The 19,271-nt window shown below is 33.4% G+C and overlaps 3 protein-coding genes across 3 annotated transcripts; 2 read left to right on the top strand and 1 right to left on the bottom strand.

Moving 5' to 3' along the window:
- Positions 1-1,267: 1,267 nt before the first annotated feature.
- Positions 1,268-3,403, top strand: HELRODRAFT_183276 (hypothetical protein; the record flags this gene model as incomplete). The annotated part of the gene is made up of 4 exons (XM_009012307.1): positions 1,268-1,339; positions 1,707-1,816; positions 1,927-2,207; positions 3,354-3,403. The coding sequence occupies 4 exons, from the start codon at positions 1,268-1,270 to the stop codon at positions 3,401-3,403; spliced, it is 513 nt and encodes a 170-aa protein (XP_009010555.1).
- Positions 3,404-9,044: 5,641 nt separating this feature from the next.
- Positions 9,045-16,991, bottom strand: HELRODRAFT_194841 (hypothetical protein). The gene is made up of 19 exons (XM_009012306.1): positions 16,862-16,991; positions 16,645-16,694; positions 16,087-16,204; positions 15,711-15,819; positions 15,256-15,487; positions 14,770-14,893; positions 14,484-14,609; positions 14,274-14,319; positions 14,058-14,161; positions 12,967-13,158; positions 12,252-12,342; positions 11,918-12,136; positions 11,665-11,852; positions 11,307-11,455; positions 11,032-11,111; positions 10,679-10,820; positions 10,501-10,559; positions 10,018-10,182; positions 9,045-9,798 (listed from the first exon to the last, which is right to left on the bottom strand). The coding sequence occupies exons 2-19, from the start codon at positions 16,671-16,673 to the stop codon at positions 9,464-9,466; spliced, it is 2,508 nt and encodes an 835-aa protein (XP_009010554.1). The 5' UTR covers positions 16,674-16,694; positions 16,862-16,991; the 3' UTR covers positions 9,045-9,463.
- A 1,073-nt stretch (positions 16,992-18,064) lies between these two features.
- On the top strand, positions 18,065-19,016 carry HELRODRAFT_183274 (hypothetical protein; the record flags this gene model as incomplete). Its single annotated transcript, XM_009012305.1, has 4 exons — positions 18,065-18,190; positions 18,318-18,404; positions 18,554-18,711; positions 18,824-19,016. The coding sequence occupies 4 exons, from the start codon at positions 18,065-18,067 to the stop codon at positions 19,014-19,016; spliced, it is 564 nt and encodes a 187-aa protein (XP_009010553.1).
- Positions 19,017-19,271: the final 255 nt, after the last annotated feature.

The following is a 19,271-nucleotide window of genomic DNA, read 5'->3' as shown; positions in this document are numbered from 1 at the left end:
TTTAGAGATGGGATTCCATTGTTCATCAAAGGCCAACCGCAGCAGCAGCAGCAGCACATCCAAACGTCGCCCTCAACCAATACCTACCACACACGTTGGTTCATTTTTTCATTCTAAATACTCGCGCTGAAACGTGACGAGATATTTCTTTGAACAACTTGGAACAGTGCAGGCAGAGAACACAGCAGTTCCTTCTTGCATCCTCTCCACGAGCAATCCAATCTACTACAACAACGCCAACAACAGCAGCAACAACAATGACAACAACAACAACATTTACAGCAACAATATGTACAACAACATCATTAATAACAACGTCAACAACAGTAGCTCAAATTGTATTGGAGCTGACGACGACGACGACGATGCTAACAAACTACAACAGCATCACCAACAACAACGTTTACAGTTTTTATCTCAGCAACAACAAAATTTTCCATTTCACCAAAATGCTCACCAGCTTCTCACAGCGCAAACTGCAACATTTGGCAACATGCACCGCAAGCCATCACCTACAACAAACAAATTCTCAAATAGCTTCAACGTACGCAACAACAACAACAATAGTAGCAGCAACATCAACAATAGTAGCAGCAACAACAACAGTAGCAACAACAACAACAATAGCAACAACAACATCAACCGAATGTTTGTACCCATCAGTTTTGGCAGGAATTCATATATTGTCATGTCAAGTGATGAAGGTATGCAACATCATAACCAACATCATCATTAAACCCGTCATCACCACCGTCATTATCATTATCGTTATCCTTACCAACAACTTCATCATCATCAATGACATCATCGTCACCATGGTGGGCGAGTTAGCTCAGTTGGTATAAGTGCCGTGTCTTGTGCAGTTACCCCACGCCCATCAACCAGCAGACCACTGAGACCCCTGAGGCAAATGAGACCACTGAGACCACTGAGGCAAATGAGACCACTGAGACCACTGAAACCACTGAGACTAATGAGACTAATGAAACAAATGATTTTGTTTTTGACATTTGAAATTTAAACGTTTCCATCAAGCCGCATTAGTGCGATTCAATGATTGCAGTGTACCTTTGCCCCTGTACTTTTTGTTAATTCTTCTAAAAATTGTTCGAGATTGAAAAGCAAATAAAACAAAAATATATAAATCAGTTTACAAGAAACAGACTATTTTCAACGAAGATTGTTGAGAAGATAGTTCGTAAACAGCCGATTTAAAGTTTGCTTATGAACTGCACTGTGGTACACCAGAAAAATAGGTGGTGATAAAATGTGCATAGCGTGGTTATGGGGAACATTTAGCTCCAGTGAAGTGATCAAACTTTGGCGCCATCTGCACAATGTAACTATCTGCACTGGGCCCTGACAGTAGGTGAAGTCAGAGAACACTGATGATCATTTTGCTTCAGTAGCAGTTTATTTAAACATAGCGCGGGTAAGGTACTTTGCCTAGGGCCCGCTTATGACTTATCCGTTCTGTTTTTGCCTGACTGTATAAACATGTTTTTTTTTCATCGTTCAAGACTTCATTTAGTTAAAGGCGGTCTGCACAAATAGTTTTTGCTTATTTACACGCAGAACTTCAAAGGAGCCACCGCCACGACGTTAACAACTGCACCACCTCCTCTCCACCGGTACTCTACATCCCCCCACCCCCGCCAATCGATGATGACGTCACAAACAAAGATGTGATGATAATGATGAGGAAGGCTACAAAGAGGAGTGACGATGATAATGATGGCATACCTGATGGTGGTGGTGCTGATGATGGTGATGAGAAGTTCAAAGATTGTGATCATATACCCAGAGTTGTATATAGGTTGGTGTTATAATGTTGTTGATGATGATGACGACGACGATGATGATGATGTGATGATAAAAAAATAAATGTCTCAAAGTGTCACCTAACTTTTGTCTGATCATAAACAGCACACTTCAACGAAACTCTGAAGCGAGAAAATCAAAACAGCAGCAACTGCAAGCCAACAACAACGTCATCAACAACAGCATCGACAACAACAACATCTCAATCAATCCATTTTACTACAACAACTACAACAACAACATTGTGAAAATACCAAAATATTTGAAATCAAGCAACGTTAGCCCTGCCCTACCGTTCAGCGCAAACAACATCATCAACAACAACATCAACAACAACAACAACGACATCAAGTATAACATTAGTTCTGATTTTGACGATGGCCGAGGTGAAATGATCTCGATTAGTTTTAAAATAATTTTGTAGTCATTTAATTTTACATATCTTTACGTGACAAATTGAATATTTTTATCAACATCATTATCTTTATTATCATGAACGACATCATCGTCATCATTGTCGTCATCATCACCACCACCAAATACAGAAACCTTTAACCGCCCGTCACTGAATGAGGATGACGTGACGGACTGTAGAATGAGTAGTAATGATGAAGAATTGTTATCATCGTCGCCATCATCTTCGTTATCATCGTCACCATCGTTTGGCATTCATGATAATGATGGCGGTATTGTTTTCGTCAACAAGTTGAAACAGAAGAAGCGTGACAATGAGAGGCCAGAGAAAACCCACCATCATCATCATCATCATCACCCTCATCTCACTCATCTTCATCACCATCTTCTTCAAATGCAAGAACAACATCAGCAGCAAAGCGAAACAGAATATGAAATGGGTAAGAGATGACAATGATGATGATGATGGAAATATTATAATGATGATGGAAATGTTATGATCAGTGTTGGAGTCAGTTTGAATCTGACATTTTCGCCTTTTGAAGGATCGGAATCGGATATTTTTCAACCGATTCCGAAAAGTTTTAAAAATTTGAAATGTTGGAAATTTTTTTATAATTTTTTGAGATATGAAACCAAATTAGTTATGGCCATTCTCATTAAGGCAACTAAATTGCAATAACTCACCCTGACCTATTTGCAGACCTATTTATATTCAAGCAAGAGATGATAGTTCACAGAGCGTGTAGACCCAAACGTTGAAAAAAGTGTGATAGCAACGTTTTTAGACGAGCTCAGGTAAGGAAAGAGTAATAAAATGACGAAAGGACAATACTCTTTGCTCAAACTTCTTTCTTTAAGGTTCTGCATTCCAGTCGAATATTTAATCTAAAGTGTAAAAAAATGCAAAAGATAATTTTTTGAAATGTGAAGTGAATGACTCAGAACGTTGGCGGGTGGCGGCATAAAATGGGTCAGCAGTTTGGCCAGTCCCTCGCTTTACTTTCATATTCATCCAACATTTTTATCCGCGGTTGAACAATTGATGCTGATGATGATTCAATGATGATGATTGAATGATGGTCATAACAATGATGAATAAAAAAATAATTTAACAGAAGAGAGCTTCAAAGATTTTCCACTGCCTAAGAATGCAACGAGAATATGACGTTCAAGAAATCCATCTCTCTTTCTCTAATTGGCTGATTTTTTGTTCCCACACTAACACACATTTATAAATGCACACACACGCACACATACATAAACACACATACATAAATATATACACACATGTATTGTTTACTTTAAATATTTGTGTGCTTAAAATATTGTAACATGATTCAATATTACCGTGACAATAATCTCGATGAAAATTTATTTAAAATTTAACTGTCGTAATTGTATAAATAAAAATAATTTTTCATGAAATATGTTAAGAACTTTTTAAATATTATTTCATTCTATTGAAAAGTTGAATTTCTATTTATTTGTTTTGTTATCTTTCAATGTTTCTTCTTTTTCTTCTTTGTTAGATCTCTTCTCTCTCTCTCTCTCTCTCTCTCTCTCTCTCTCTCTCTCTCTCTCTCTCTCTCTGCTCGTTTGCATGAAATAAAACTTGTTCACTCATTCACTCATTCGTTCGTTCGTTCATTTATCATTAATTTTTCCAATCAATTCATTTATTTTCCATCATTCAATCTCCAATCATTAACTTATTTAACCACCATCGTTCATTTTAATTGCAATCGACTTCATTGGTTCTCATTTCTGAAAACTTAAGAACATTACCTCAAGTTATGAATTTTTTAAAGAAATTTGTGATTCGTTGTTTTTATTATTAATTTTTTGTTCCCCGTTCATCTTGGCATGGCTACGGCGAGCGGACAGCTGCTTGCCAATCCTTTCTTAATGACTTAACAGCTTAACAGACTCTAACATCCACACCGCACGACCTGCATGTATATTTCAAATTCAAAAAACCTTCTCTTCAGGAGTCCTGAGGTTTTCACTTATTGGGACATCCAGTCCAATGCATGAATAGAATAGAAGCACCCCGCGATATATAACACATATTTTGCATGCATAGAAACAACACGGACAGGACTTCCATGCATGCTTCGCTCACCCACATAGACACGCAGGCACCAGAAACAGAAGACATTTCTTCTTCGAATTTCCACCTGAGAGTATTCGAACGATTTTTATATTTAGTATTTTTATTATTAATATTATTATTTTCGAGTCCATAATTTTGTTTAACAGAGCTTAAAAGTTGGTAATAATATTTAACAATATTATTTATTATATTTTTATTATGATTGTTGCATGAAGCATTTTTTGCGTTATTAATAAAATGGCACCGTTAATTTTTATGTGTAAATAGAATATCGTTTTGTATTGTTAGTTGAACATTGCCTTTGAAACACTGTATATTACTTCAATTTCATTTATAATCACATCACGAATACATTACAATCACATCTTAAATACATTACAATACATCACAAATACAAACGCATCACCACTTTACTAATTGCTGTCTTTCACATGACTTCAAATTGGAAAGCAGTTGAACTTGTTAATTTCATACTCTCTAAATTTTCATTGACTTATATATATTAATATATATATATGTATGTGTGTCTGTGTGCTTGTGTGTGGTGTGTGTGTAAATATATGTAAGAAATTACATATTTTCATCGAAACTTTTTTACAAATTTTGTGATGTCAAATTTTTTATGTAACGACTTATTTAAGCTAGTGTTGATTTTTGTACGCATTTTTGTATAATTGTATATATATATATATATAATATATATATATAATATATATATTTATATTTATTCACAGTATTCTATAAATTCTACCAAATGTTTTGCATTAATATGTTCGTTGTTCGATTTTTCTCACATCAGTTTTGATGACTGCATACATGTATTTATAAATTCTGCCTGGCATAGGTTTTGTTCATTAGGCATCGTGAGAAAAATCGAAAAAACGAACTACAAACATATTAACGCCAAACATTCGGTAGAATTTATAGAATATTGTAAAAATTATGGTCTTTTATCAACATATATATACATATGTTGATAAAATATATTCGTTATTCGAAAATGTTTTGTATGTCTTCACATTTGTTTCAAAAACTGAGGGTTATGATTTTGTTGTTATATTCTTACTCGATGTTTCCATAAATTTTATTTTTTAAAAACAAAAGAATAAAACTCTTCTATTTATATTCATTGAACTATCATCACTCGCTATTTTTATAGAAAATTTTCGACGAACGAACAAAAACTAAATTTTGTTGTTTTTTTAATTTTCTTGATCTTATTTGTAATATATGAATGCTTTCTTGCACGCACAGTGTATCTACATTAACTAAATGTGAATATTATATTGTTAAAATTTCATTGTATTCTATAACTGTCTTGAATATTCGTGAATCAACTTGTTAATTAATTGTAAAGTAATAAATAGATGTTCAATAATTAGTGACTCGATGTTAATTGGGTGGCCAGACAGATGTCACTTGTGTTCGCTCACAATTTTTACAAACATGCAAATAATAAAAAAGTTATTATACATTTCCTCCGCTGTCAGTTTTAATAAAACTCTGAAATGCAACAACATATGTCCTCATTTTTATCTTCTGCAAGATTGATAAGTTGTATAAAATGATCAAATAACGACAAAAGAAAGTTACAAAAACGTCGAAATATCGTGGCAGGTTGCAGGTTTCAAATGCCGATTATTCCAACAGTTTCTAAGCAACAATTTCATCTGATTTCTGTCCTTACTCTAACAACCTTTTACTGTTTCTTAGATCTTGTTTATTTCAAATTTGACATGTCATCAACCACGACAAATTATGAGTGAGTGTTTGGATGAAAATGTAAACTTCCTATGTAATATTTATAATTTAACTCGTACAGCAGCTGACTGACTCACGGTCAAATTAACCAACAAACAAATGAGACAAATGCCTAATGCCCTTACTTTTGAGAGGCCCGACACTTATCAATCTACACTCTATTTGGGCTCCATCTGCACTTATCGCAATTTTTTTATTTTACTTGAATATTGACTTTGTAATAAAACGTTTTTCTAAGAATTAACAGCATCAAGATGTCAAAATCTCACATCTGTTTGCAAAATTCATTGAGAAGCGCTGTTGAACATCGCGGAAATAGCGCTTTATAAACTAATTTGACAGATTGATTGATTGATTTTCCATACTTTTTGATAACCTTCATATGCATTTGATCTGAACGCATGTCGGCCGGGCAATGCCAGCTTAGCTTTCTTAATCAATTGATTTATTCTGATATATTCGGAGTGCTCTAACTCCCTGTCATGATCTTATGAATATTAATTAAATACACTTTTGCAGCTAATCTTTTCATTTTATAATATTTTTCAAGATGTTTCTGGTAAAAAAGTATGCAACTTTTCCTCTTTTTTCCAACAAGATTGGCGAATTAAGTGAGGAATTGTTTTGAATTGTTGTAGAATTGATGTGTAGATCTTTGTATAATTTTTAAAAATAATTAAGATTAAGAGATCTATTTATTTATTAATTAATTTTAATAATTTTGATATAAATTTAAAATTTTTAATTTAATTAATTAAGTAAATTGAATTAAAATATGCCATTATGATTATAATAAAATAAAGTTATATGTGTTATTATTATTAATCATTTATTACTCATTTTTTTAGTTTTTTTCATTATAAGCATGCCTATTTTATTAGTATTTGCCCTTTGCTAATGCTAATCTAATATTCTAATTCTTAATTAAAAACACACACAAATAAACCACACACAAACATCACTTACTTTACAAATGCATCACTTATAAAATAATGTTATCAAATATTTTTTTAATTAATAATTGTGAAATGTTGTACAAAAAAAGTTATTATAATATTTTCTATATTTAAAAAAGTTAATTAAATTAAACATTCATTTAATTAAAGAGTCCTTACATTTCATAAAAATGATTATTATTTTGATTTTGTAGGTTCACTAACATGCTGTAACAAGTTTAAAGACAATGTTACTACGTAAGTGTACGTGTTGTGCTGTATTATATTATGTATCTGTCATGTTTTACTGCCTATGTTAATTAAAGATAGTTTCTTTAATGTTCTCTGTTATTTATTGAAAACTTTATTTGTGTGAAGTTTCATAGCAAAGCAATGGACTAACACTAAATGAATTAATCATTTTGATCTCTTGATGATGAGTGTTTTCTATTTCAAATTTGTTATAATATTGATTCACCTGAAAATTACATTACTAACCATTCAGTAAATCCAAGAGATGTGAAGCAACAACAACAACACAGATAGTCAATAATGATAACGATGCTTATGATGGTGTTGGCTTCCCTAGAGTAACAACATCAGCTGATCGAAGCATCATCCTTTCCTGGCACCCACAGAACAACTTTCCATACGAATGCACAAAAGTAAGTCTGCTGTCAGTTGTACTGATTCAAATTCAATGGAGGGCTTCTAATGAGAGACAGTTCTTTTTTGAAAATTTCTGCTCCAAAGTCTTGAGAGTCTCTGGAGTTAATTTTGTTGATTGCCAACTGTTTAATAAAAAAACAGCTTTTCGAATTTGTTGAATCTTGAAAATGGTTAATTGTTGCTTAGTTTAGAACTATTTAAATTTAACAATGATTTGCAGATGAATGCTACTATTTGATATTATACATCAATATTAACTAAACTAAACTAAACTAAACTATTATACATCAATATTAACTAAACTAACTAAACAGTTAAACAAACTATGTAACATTTATTTTCTATATTCCCATTCCGAATGCAGCCTCTGGGAAGAAGCTTTCATGATGCAAAAGAGGTTTTGCTCATCTATTTGTATTGTTAATTTTTCATTGCAAAGTTGTCAATTTTTTTCCTTTGATGGAATTATGTAACTGCAGTCTGATCATCCAACTAATCAATCAACCAACCAATTAAATTCTAATCGTTCAACCAACAATCATTCAATTTACCAACCATTCATCCAGTCAACCTACTAACTAACCTACTAACTAACCAACCAACTGCACACATCAGTCCTCATCGGGAAAGTTGAAGATTCAGCATTACGAAGATGAGGAAAGGAAATATCGACCAACTGGGCCAACGAACCAAGAACTCATGAAGATGTTTCATACAACAAGACATCCATTTGACAGAAAGTATGTGCAAGAAAATTAGAAAGAATGAGTGAGAAAATGAATGAGTGAAGGAATCAAAAAATGAATGCGTTGTGTAAACGATTGTATATGGAGAAATAAGGATTGTATGTATGAATGAACTGGAGTTAATGTTAAATTTTAGAGATTTTACAAAATAAATCTACTTATAAATATATATATTAAAATTTAATTATCTCCTTTTGGTTTTACAAATTAAATTAAATGTATTCTAAATATTTTCAGATCATCCAGACAATACCAAAAGAAGATGCACCAAGAACGCGAACAAGTGTGATGGTGATGATGTAAAGATCACGCGTTAATGATAATGACATGTATTAAGAATAATAGGACGAATTAGTTTATTAGATTTATTTATAAAATTTATCAACCAGCTGATAAGTGAAGAAATGAAGTGAGGGTAGGGAGAATATTCACTAATCTTTTTGGGGAGGTTCCGATTATCACCGGGGTGGCCAACATTTTTACAGAAAGAGCAAAATTTTTGTGGTAATGCGGTCAGAATTTTGCTTACATTTTTGGGCTTATAACGTCAATTTTTCCTTCAAAAACACTACATTTTTCGTCAAAACAACGACTTTTTCTAGCTTACAGGTACACAAATATGCTTGCAGCTTAGATCCGCTACTGTTAACAAATGTATGGGATGTTAATTATAAATAATATTGGAAATTAATAAAATATTGTAAAAAAAAATTAAATAAAACTAATATGAATATAATTATTAGCAGCTACATTGACTACTTGCCATCATGTGCGGTTTGTAATTTTCAACGGGCTCCAATACAATAAATGCAGGGCCTCTACAGATAACACTATGTCCGTTTTGACGTATTAAGCAGCGTAGACGCACCAAATAATTTTCAGGAAGAACGTTAATTCGAATTCAATATTGTCAAAATGTCGAGGTTGTTATGAAATAAATGTTAGTCATTGAATGACCAAGCAAATAAGTAGTAAATAAAATAATGTAGTCACTAATTCACTCAATCAATTATTTTCATCAACTTCAGAATATGCATTTTTATATCTTTCGTTGCCTCTCCCGCCTTCGGTATGTAAAAGCGGTCGATGGCGGTGACCGTCAGACCGACGTCATCATATTGCCTGCTTGTTCGATCGTCAAGTTCTGATCGGTTTGTTTTTGCACCTCCATCTAGCTGAACAACGTTTTCATTCGCACGCGCTGACGATTTCATATTTTCAACATTTGGAACATCAGTTTTGCCGTGTGGCAGTGGTGATGTTGTTGAGTAATTTGATTCAACCGCACCACAATCATTAAAACCGACCATTTCGTTGACGCTACGTTTATCTGTCGCTGTTGTTGTTGTGTTTAAGGTGGCAGCGGTCAGGGCGTCTGAAGTTTCTACTGCCGCTGCTCCATCAGCGGTAACGACGGTCGGAGGAGCGCTTGCAGGAATTCTATCAGCAGTAGCATCTTCATTAGCATTAGTACAACCGTTAGCAGCAGTAATAATTTTCTCATCAGCTTTATCAGCAGCTGTGAAACAAGCAGGAGTAGTACTAAGTGGTGTACCCCCGTCAGAAACAGAATTGTCAGTCATGATGACAGAGTTTTGGTTCTTTGTTGAAGCCATTCCTCCAGTTCCATATTTGATTGTGATTAATTCAGGCTGGCGTTTCTTTGATGTTATTTTCAGGACAGATGTGAGACTCCGCCTGCTCTGAATCCAAGCTTTATCTTTTGGGTCAGTTGTTTACGTGTTACTATCATTATCACTAGCCACAAAAATAAAAATAACTATTGCTATTTACATAGACTTATCTATTGATTACGATCATCTCTTCAACATATTTCCGAGGCATCTAAAACAAACAAACAAATAGTGCTTGCCGCTGAAATATCGTCACTTGTTATTAGTTGATAAAATTTACTGGTAAATGATGTACATTTTATATTTATAGCATATTTTAGCAATTATAATGAAAATACAAATGTTATTTTCAGTTGTGAGGTGGTCATAATTTCTTTTAAATAAAAGTAAATTGAAAAACGAACGTGGCTCGTCTGGGATGAGACGTAGGATGATGATGTCATCACCAGTCAGGCATAAAAGGCTGGCAGGAAAGAGGTTAACAAGAGGTTATAATACAATAGGGCGAGAGTAATAAGAAAAACTTAATTTTAAAATCAACAAATGGATTTGAACTGGCGACCAGCCAGCAGCAGAAACAACCTTGGAATGCTCTTTGAATTGTGTGTTGCCACCTCGAAACACTTGTAGACAAATTGAGGCTGGGTGAACTTCTTAATCCAGCCGTCAACCAACACTACCTCCTTCACTTCCTCTTCCGATGATGTCACGTGGTTATGATCTTCTGCTGGCGATGATGATCCAAGATGAATAATGTTATTATTATTATTATTATTATTATGCAGTGGTATAACTATTCATTTTGATTATTCAGTTTCGTAATCATCATCAAATCCAACACAATCATTTACCATTACCAGACCCGTCATAAAAGCCATTGCCATCACCTTCATCACCATCTTCACCATCACCATCTTCAACATCACCATCCTCACCATCGTCTTCGTCACCAATGGTGAAGACAGACGCAATATTCCTGTACCTCCTGCCCGCATTATCTGCACTGCTAACGTGTCTGTACCATGTTTCAATTATTTAATTATTCTTCTATAATTTAATAAGTTTGATCATTGTATAAACTGTTTATGGATGTGTGCAGTGCGTGTTCATGGGTGTGTCAATATTGCAGTCCAAAGAAACATTTGCCAACAATTATTTGCATGACGCCAATAAATATGGATATGAAAGCAAAAATTGAACTGCAAACGACCTATGGAGAGCAGCTGATGATGAAGACGATGATGATGGTGATGATTGTTGTTCGTTCTTTATGTACGTCATCACTTTATCTTTCAGCGTTGCGGACGTTAACTTAAGTGCTGATGACAACTTTGTCATCTTTTCCATGGCTTCCGTTACCTATTAATTCATCATCATCATTATTATTGTTGTTGTTTTGTCACTAATATTATGACCATCATTATTTTGTAATTACGCCAATCACAATTTTTAGTCATATTTATCTTAATAACAGTTAATTTCATCAATATTCACGCCATCCCCATCACACACCACTGACAACAACACACCATCATCATCATCATCACCATCTTAACACCACCACAAACGGGTATGTTAGGCATATGCATGGATGCAATTAGGTTGCCACTGCTACTAGAAGCATGCTCTTTATTATTATTATTATTATTAGTCTTTTTTTTATTCTTATTATTTCTCGTACAGGCGGAGCAGTTGTTGTAGCTGTGTCCTACAATGTGCTCCATCATGTTGCTGCTCACTAGCCAGTTGTGAAGGCCTGAAGTGAGAATAACAAAGAATAATGAAGTAGACATCGCCATTGACATCGACAACATTACTAACCCTGGTATCCACCCCTACATACAGACACATACTGCACGTGTTTGTGAAGGAAGTGAGCAACGACCATGTTCATATAACCATCACCACCATCATCATCATCATCTTTTTCTTCGTAATCGTCATCACCATCGTCATCATCCTCCTTGTATTTATCACCATAGCCCACAAAGCAGATATGCTTGCCATCAGGGAGTGATATGTTGTGGTTGCTGTGAACATCTGCATCGTTATTATTCATAATCGTTTATTATATTATATGAAATGTTATATCTGCAATGTTATTCATTCGTTATTATATGAAATAACAGTATTGTTATTTGTTTATAAGGGACACCTGTGACTTCATCCTCACTGCTTTTGTCGGCGTTATGAGGAAATAGGAGTGAGTTAACTTTTGAAAGAAATTCCTTTGGATTTTGTAGCATCTGCCAACAGGAAAGAAATGAACATCAGTGAAAAAATTATGTAAAATGCTAATGGTGAACAAAAATATATAAAGAGGTTGTTTTAAATTAAAATCAATCAAGCAGCTGCCCAGGGGATAAATAGCAGAACACGCAGAGCTGTGTGTGTGCGCGTGGGAATACACAAACAAACACCATATGAACTTTTTTCATGTTTTCAATCTTTTTTGTCGTCCAAAAAACACAGCATCCTCGACGACTTACTAAAACAATGATTTCAGTAAGAACATCATATTACAACCAACCAACCGACCAACCATCCAACCAACCAAATGTGCATTGAGGTGAAACGAATTGGATACATGACCCCATTTGTAATGCTCTGCTGACCTACAATCCACGATCAGAAATTTGATTGGCTCATTCTGTAACCAATAGAAATTTATTTACAGTTACTACTTTTTTAAGAGCAGACAAAATATTACTCAACAAGTTTTGAAGTAAATAGGAATCAATAACCAAGTTAATTTATTTTTGTTTGAAAATTATATAATATATCCTCTACAATTAACATTTATTATTTTACCATATTATCATTATTATTATTATTATATAAATTAACAACAAGTATCTGATAAGAAGAACCTGTTCAATGGATGAATGAACAGTTGTGATGGTTGGACGGCCCTGCAGACCTTTCAGAATTTCAGATGCTGGTAGCTCCAAACATAATGAACTGACAAGTTTATTGCAGGGCTGGTTTGATGGGGAGATGGAGCAAGATGGCAATGACGGTAAAGAGGAAAAAGAAGATGAACGAACTAGGTGCTGATAGACCTGTAAAAACAACTTAATTTGAAATAAAATTATCAAAATTTATAATTTTATTTTTTATTTATTTTCATTGCTTACTTTCATTTTGTTCAGGCTTACTTCATAAGCCTGAACAAAATGAAAAACAAATTCTTAAAAAACAATCAGAACACCTACAACCATGCTACGTTGAGCCAAAACAAATCAAACATACATCTATCTCTTAAGCACAAATCAGCAACGAAGCTGAATAGTGGTTTGTAATTTGCGGCCGAAACTTCAAGTTTTTTCTTAAATAGCCTAATATTATGAAAGTTTCTGATTTAGGAAGGAGCAGTGTTGTCCAATAAAACAGGAGCAGCATGAAAGGCGAAGTTACGCTCGATATTTAACCTTGCCGAGTCGGTGCAAGAAGTTGATTTTTGTTACGTATTTACTGTATGGCTGGCATGAGCAAATTAAAAAAACATTGATATAAACGTGCAGAACACCATTTTTAAACTTATGTACAAATAATGATTGAGCTAAAAAAATTTAATTGCTGGATAGATGATGCTTTGGAACACAAAACAAAACTGCGTTGTAATCAGTCTGCTGACGTTCTAAAATATACGTAAAAAAATCGTTTCTGATATTTCAGTAAATTGTTTATTAGAAAATTATTTCATTCTCTCAGATGATGTTGTCATTAATTCAGATGAGGAAGAATGGACCTGGTGTAACTTTGTATTTTAGTCCCATGATTAAATTTGTGCTTAATTTTGTTCATTATATTTGAGAAACCATGAATTCTTTTGGTGATGTAAAAAACATGATTCGCTCATGCCAACTTGCTCTGTATATCCATTCTATGGAAATTACTCGTTATCTTAATCATCAATACAATCAACGTCATCATCACAATCACCATCATCACCACGAACAATTTTGAACGATGCAGGAGTCTTGGAGGCATAGTACTGACCAAGCGAACACAAATCCTCAACGTCCTCTGCTTCCAATGCACTTGCAAAGCTGCCCAATCTATCTGTTTCGTTCGTTCCCTCATTCATTCGTTGTACAGTCAATAAATAGGTCAATAATAAAAATAATAATTATTATTAAAATCGTTGATTGGCGAAAAAATTAAAACCACGAACTAATTATTTCTGTTCTGTCCTCTCCAACCATGCACACAATCTGATCTCTGAATAAGTAAAAATAAAATTATTCTATCCATCTGTCGAAGCACATTTTTATTTCATTCATCCAATTATTCATTCATTCTATCGTTCGTTCACAGAGCATCTCATCTTCAAGCAGATAAGTTGGAGCAGCAGCCAGCCAGCCAGCAACCAGCCCAGCAAGCACCTCGCATTGATGACGATGACGAGGACCAGAAAGAATATGAAGAAAGGATCGTTCAGTTGGAAATAAACATCCCAAACGTTCAGGCTCACTTCCAGCAGGCAGTCCTTCGAGAATAAAGAGCAGAACTGTCGTGATGGCGTTAACTTTAGGATTACTATCTTCATTATGTAACCATTTTATATATTATTGCTGGGTCGATAAAATTGCAACAATGAACAATAACTATTACAATGAACAAGGGTCTTATTTGAATGAATAATTAAATCAACCAATCGATCAATCAACCCATTCATTTGCATAGTTTTCAGGGGCAATTTTTTTGGTATCGAGAAACTGGCACAAGTAAGGATCATGGTAAAGTAGGAGGAGTCTAAATAAATGATAAGCATTTTGATTGGTCGGGGAAGGCCTGTGGGAATGTTTTTATAAATAAATTAAAGTTTTGCAGTAGGTTATTACATACTCCTGCCACATTTCAACATAGTATAAATATGATGAATATTTTAATTAAGTTTTATTTCATCTTTCTAGAACAATAGCAGTATATAACCAAAATATTAGATGTTAAAATTTATGTCCAAGCAACATTATGAATATCCCATAAGATTTGATAACAACATCATCACATTATCATTCCATCATCATCATTGTATCCTTCCATCATCATCATTGTATCATTCCATAATCATCACATTATCATTCCATCATCATTGTATCATTCCATCAACATGTTTAACACACCACCATCAAATCATCACCAACATAACCAACGTGAAAATGAACTTGTCAAGAATGACAGAAAAAACATTGTAAAGTTGGGCTCTCCGAAGTCCTTGCACCTTCAGTAAAACTTTTAAAATGACCTTCCAAAGCAGGTCCGATGAGTAAGTTATTCGTCGACTCTTGCAGTAATGGGTTATTATGCTTTCAAGCTCACTTTGCAATGAGAGGCAATCATCATCATCACCAATTCCGCCATCACCATCACCATCATTGTTTTTTTCTACAATCACGTCAGTAAGAATTATATTAATTTATATCTGCTTGATAAATTGATTAATTAACTACTGTTATAGCATGAATGAATGATAAATAAGGGGAGTAAAGTTCAATGATCAACTCGAAAAAATGAATGAAATAAAAACAAATTAAATGGTTCTATCCAGAACAAAAGACATTACAGAATGAATGAATGAATGTTATGTCTGGCTAACCAACCAACCAACCAGCAATTGATTTGCAATCAGCTCTGATGGCTTCTTGTTGTGGCAGGTCGTATACTGCATCGAATGAGTTGAAAGGCTCATCATTGATATCTTGAACATCCAGGCAATACTTCGGAAGTAGTCGTTCAATTAGGAATCAATCAATATTTGTTGATGAGTGTTGTTAAGGTTGTTGAAAAAAATTTTTAATAAGCAAATTATTAGCCGAATCAATTTTTGAATTATTAAATAGAGCTAAAGCTAAAGGTTACAAAGTTTTTAACCAACACTTACACTGATATCAATGTCATCCAGAATTAAATCATCAAAGACATTAATCAATTTAATGCAACATTTCATCATTATCACCATCACCATCATCATCTTTCCAACGAACTTTCCAGACAGCAGCTCTCAGACGTGCAGGCAATGGTTTACATCTTGTCACATTTAAGAGGTTCTCTCTTGTTATCATTAAATCTTTTTCTAATAAAAAAGCTTCCAATTCTTCACTCCTTCCATTTTGATATCATGTAAATTATAAATTTTAACTAATCCATTAAATAACAATAAAAATATGTAAAAATTAGATTAATTAAATAATATATTTAACTCACTACTATATCAGATCTATTTTTATATATAATTAATTTTAGAATATGAACTTACTTTAATTTCATTTAGTTTAGTAGTTTAGTAAGTTTAAGTTTAGTAAGTTTTAGTTTTGAATAGATAAAATACACTCTAGCTAGCTGGAGTAACATCCTACCTCGGGAAACCGGGTCTCTGGATGCAAAACGAAGATTGATTGATTAGCTAGCTGGAGTACAAAGAGACTTAGTTACCTAGACTCTTTTAGTTTATTAGACTAATTAATGTTATTTTTTATTTATATTTAAATTCAATTTATATATTTATTATTTATGAAGATATAATAAAAATATAATATAAGAACCATTTGCTAATTATGTCAGTGTCGTCCATATCAAGAATTTACAATGGAAACTGCAAAAAACCAAAAATAATTAATTTTAATATAATATATAATTATATATAAATAAAATAATACACATACAATAGTTTTATTAATAGTAGTAGAATAGATAGAATACACATACTGATACATACAGACAGTGATACACCAATAAATACCTAAATAGTAAATAACCAACACGCAAGAAAAATTCAACAAATGAACGATGAATTGTGTTGCATAATGTTTCATTCGGAGACAACTGGAAAAACCGATCCCAACATTTATTTTATTTAACAGTCAACTTCAACAAAATAGTGCAAATGTAAACAGGGTACGTATAAAAATTAATTTATGGATTACTCTTTAAAAAAATCATGAGACGCTTAACTAGAGTAATATTCATTTGTAAAATTTTCTTAAGCGTTTTTATTTCTCATTTAATCATTCATTCTGTAAAAACTTACTTATATTCAATTGACTCAGCTCATTTTCTAACTTACCTATATTTAATTGGCTCAGCTCAGTTCCTTATGTTCAATTGGCATTTGAACTAGTGTCACGCGACTAGCCAACGAGCTGATTCTTCCCACACCACCATCATCATAAGTAATATAAAGAGTACGCGTGAGTGTTTGTCTTGAATAATGCTTCTTAGAAGCAAAAATTTATAAAATGAAAACAATGGCAAATAAATGATATCTTAAAATAATGGAGAGAGTAAAAAAAAATCTATTCATCGTTCATTTGACAAAGGTAGAATGATGAATGACTTTTGGTTCCTACATTATCCCCCAAAACTGGTGCCAGTTCTCGAGATTGTTGTTGAAACACAGCCCGTGTTGATGAAGAAAGACAGGGAAAGAAAAGATTCTCATCAGAAAGGTTAGCGTTGCCTGCATCTCAAATTGCTTGCTTTATACAAATAATCCTATCTACCAATTCAATTACCTTAACTAACTTAACTAATGATATTTTAAACTCTCAATTAGCTCAACTTACGAATGAATCCTACCTATTTGTACAATTACGAAGAAAAAGGAAAAGAGGATAAAAAATTAACCAAACAAAACAACGAATGTATGTGTGTATGAGTGTATGTGTAACCGCGCAATAATAATAACAATAAAATAAACAAACAAATCTAGAAATAATAAGTAACGAATAAAATAAATACGTGATTGGCTGGCCAGACATCATAAATACTCATCTCTCATTGGTCAAAAGAAAAATGATGAAATTGCTGAAAGCAGTAATAAGTAATAATATGCTATGCATTTTTCAGTCACAACATTAATTATTTTCAATTTTGTTTACAATTTAATGTGGAAAATGAAAAAGTAAAACGTTGGTAAATGAAGGTTAACCGGACGAAAGAGTTGACTCTTTTGTTGTTATTAACATGGTTATTAATTACGATTTTAATAATATTGCTAAATTATTAATGGTAAGAAGTCATACAGAACTGCTCGATCTATTCCTAGAAGCTGTGCACATGTCGACCAATCATATTGATCCCGATGTGCAGGTTATATTAATAGATTTTTTATCTATTTATTACTAGCAGTAACATAATCAGTTTTACATAATTCATGGAATTAATGATATTTATAATCAATAGATAAGAAATAATAGGCTTGGTTAAAAACTTTCAGATTGGAATGGGTGTGCTGTTCAATTTGACTGGTGAATATAAGAAGGCAGTTGATTGCTTTAAAACGGCTCTGCAAGTTGCTCCTGAGGTATTCATTAAATCAATCAATTAACCAGTTGACTTATTGAATTGTAAATTGATTATTCAACCGTTTGATCTTCAATGAGTTGATGTGTATTTTTTTGTTGCCAACATCGTTATTGTCATTCTGAATCGCCGCTGCCACCACCACCCGAGGACTCCATGCTGTGGAACAAATTAGGAGCCACACTCGCCAATGGCCAGATGAGCGAGCAAGCTATAACAGCGTATCACCAGGCCCTCAATCTTCGGCCCGGTTACGTCAGGACCAGATTCAATCTCGGAGTCGCATGCGTCAATTTAGGGGCGTATAGGTCAAATATATAATTGTTTTATTGATTGAATGATCTGCTGATTAATACTTTTGTTATTGTTGGTTTTAATAGATTTGATATTTTCAACCAATGAACCAATTAAACTTGACAGGGAGGCCGTTGAACATTTCCTTTCTGCTCTAACGTTGAAAGACCAAACAAAAGGACCCAAGACAGCTTCAAACGGCAACATCATCTGGTCCAGTTTAAGGATGGCATTGTCCTTGTTGGGCAGCACAGATTTGTTGGATTCATGTGATAAGCATGATTTGCAGTTTCTCAACGCACACTTCAAATTGAATTAGAATTGTAGTTATCGGTGATTAAATCATTGATTGATGGATTATTGGTCGAATGGTTGGTTTATTGAATAATTATATTGAATAATTAATTTATTTGAATTTTATGGCTATCATCTTGCAAGAAAGAACATTGTTATAAAATTTATTTCATCATATCGTTAAAAACATTCAATTTTTTTTTGGTGATTTCCCAATTAACATGTTTTGCTCATTTTAACTCCTCATTGGTGTTTAAAATCATCAATCACGAATTTAATG

The sequence above is a fragment of the Helobdella robusta genome (genome assembly GCF_000326865.2).
Source record: "Helobdella robusta unplaced genomic scaffold HELROscaffold_103, whole genome shotgun sequence".
Taxonomy (NCBI): Eukaryota; Metazoa; Annelida; class Clitellata; order Rhynchobdellida; family Glossiphoniidae; genus Helobdella; species Helobdella robusta.
Note: the sequence above shows the minus strand (reverse complement) of the source record. Positions and strands in the feature narration are given on the sequence as shown.